Consider the following 1586-nt stretch of genomic DNA (forward strand, 5'->3'; position numbering starts at 1 on the left):
CGTGAAAGCACTTCGCATGTTGGCTCAAAAATGTAACTTCCCAGCACCGGAAGCACAAAGTCAGCTAAAAGATCAACTGATCTCAGGGACAAGCTTGAGAACAGTACGTTACGAATTATTAAAATCTCCAGATTTGAATTGGGATCAGGCCGTTGACTTGGCAAAAACTATCGAAATGGCCGACGCGAAGGCCGAATCATTACTATCACCAACGCCAAAACAAGAAACGACAGAGATGTCTAGCGTGAACGCTATATGGCCCGTAAACAAGGGCTCGCAGCAGAGAGTCTACAACACACCGGGGCAACGAGGACGAGCGAGGGGAAACGGCCAGGGACGAAGTACAGCAAGGGGAAGAGGAAATTTTCAACATCGAGCTCCAGCAAGCCCGAACGCGGCAACAGGGGCGACCACGAGTGATGAATGTTATTGCTGTGGGGTGAAGGGGCATCGCAGTTACGAGTGTAGTCTGAAAAGTAAATATTGTAGCGAGTGCGGTAAGCAGGGACATATCTATAAGACGTGTGTGAGAAACAGGAATCGACGGCCAGCGGTAAACCAAAATTTTGTAGACGACGAGACGGTGACGGACGAAATACAAAACGAAGACCAGCGCTTCACGAGCGACCGTACCCCCGAGACAGAGGGGGGAGTATATATGTATATGATGGATGAAGAAACAACAACAAACGAAGCGAGCGAAATAGTACCACCGTAGGTAGAAATAATTAAGGTAAACGGAGTATTATTAGAAATGCAAGTAGATTCCGGCGCGCCAATTTCCGCGATCTCAGTTGATATATATAAAAAAAAATTTTCAAACGTAACGATAAATAATCCACAAAGAGAACTGCGGGGATACGATAAAAAACCGTTAGCTACCGTAGGTTATATCAACGTAAATATAGAACGAGAGGCGGTCAATGCGAATCAAATACTGTACGTCGTGAAAAACGGAGGACCGCCGATTGTGGGGCGCAACTGGTTGCGAGATTTAAAAATGTGGCCATTAGCGTTCAATCACGTAACCGAAGATCACAAAAAGGGACCGGAAGGACAAAAACAGACAACCGCAATGTTCGAAATAAAACGAGAATTTCCAAAAGTGTTTGCGCCAGGTTTAGGGTTATTCACGAAGGGTGAGCTTACGCTAAAATTAAAAACAGGAGCAACCCCAAAATTTATCCAGCCTAGACGAGTTCCGATAGCTATGCGCACGGGTGTTGAGACAGAGATAAAACGTTTACAAACAAGCGGCATCATTTCGCCAATCGAGTTCAGCGAATGGGGAACACCTGTCGTGCCAGTAGTAAAAGAGGGGGGGAAGATTCGGTTATGCGGCGACTACAAAGTAACGCTTAATAAATTTTTAGACATTGACCACTATCCCTTGCCACGCTTAGAGGAAATTCTCGACGTCGTTCGAGGCGCACAGATATTCAGTAAGCTCGATTTGGCGGAAGCTTATCAACAACTTCCGTTATCAAAAGAAAGTCAAGAATTGGTTGTGATTAGTACGCATCTAGGTCTTTTTAAATACCATCGTCTACCTTACGGCGTGTCTACCGGTCCCGGGTCATTCCAGC

The 1586-nt window shown here is 45.8% G+C and overlaps 1 protein-coding gene across 1 annotated transcript in view; it reads right to left on the bottom strand.

The window, feature by feature from the left end:
- LOC105557288 overlaps nt 1-18 on the bottom strand; it is a 2224-nt gene extending 2206 nt beyond the window's left edge. Inside the window, exon 1 of the mRNA XM_012004486.1 lies at nt 12-18. Within this exon, the coding sequence (XP_011859876.1) occupies nt 12-18 (7 nt within the window). The remainder of the gene's footprint in view (nt 1-11) is intronic.
- Nucleotides 19-1586: the final 1568 nt, after the last annotated feature.

This window comes from Vollenhovia emeryi, unplaced genomic scaffold (genome assembly GCF_000949405.1).
Source record: "Vollenhovia emeryi isolate VEMERY1.0 unplaced genomic scaffold, V.emery_V1.0 DF939531.1, whole genome shotgun sequence".
In the NCBI taxonomy this organism is placed as follows: Eukaryota; Metazoa; Arthropoda; class Insecta; order Hymenoptera; family Formicidae; genus Vollenhovia; species Vollenhovia emeryi.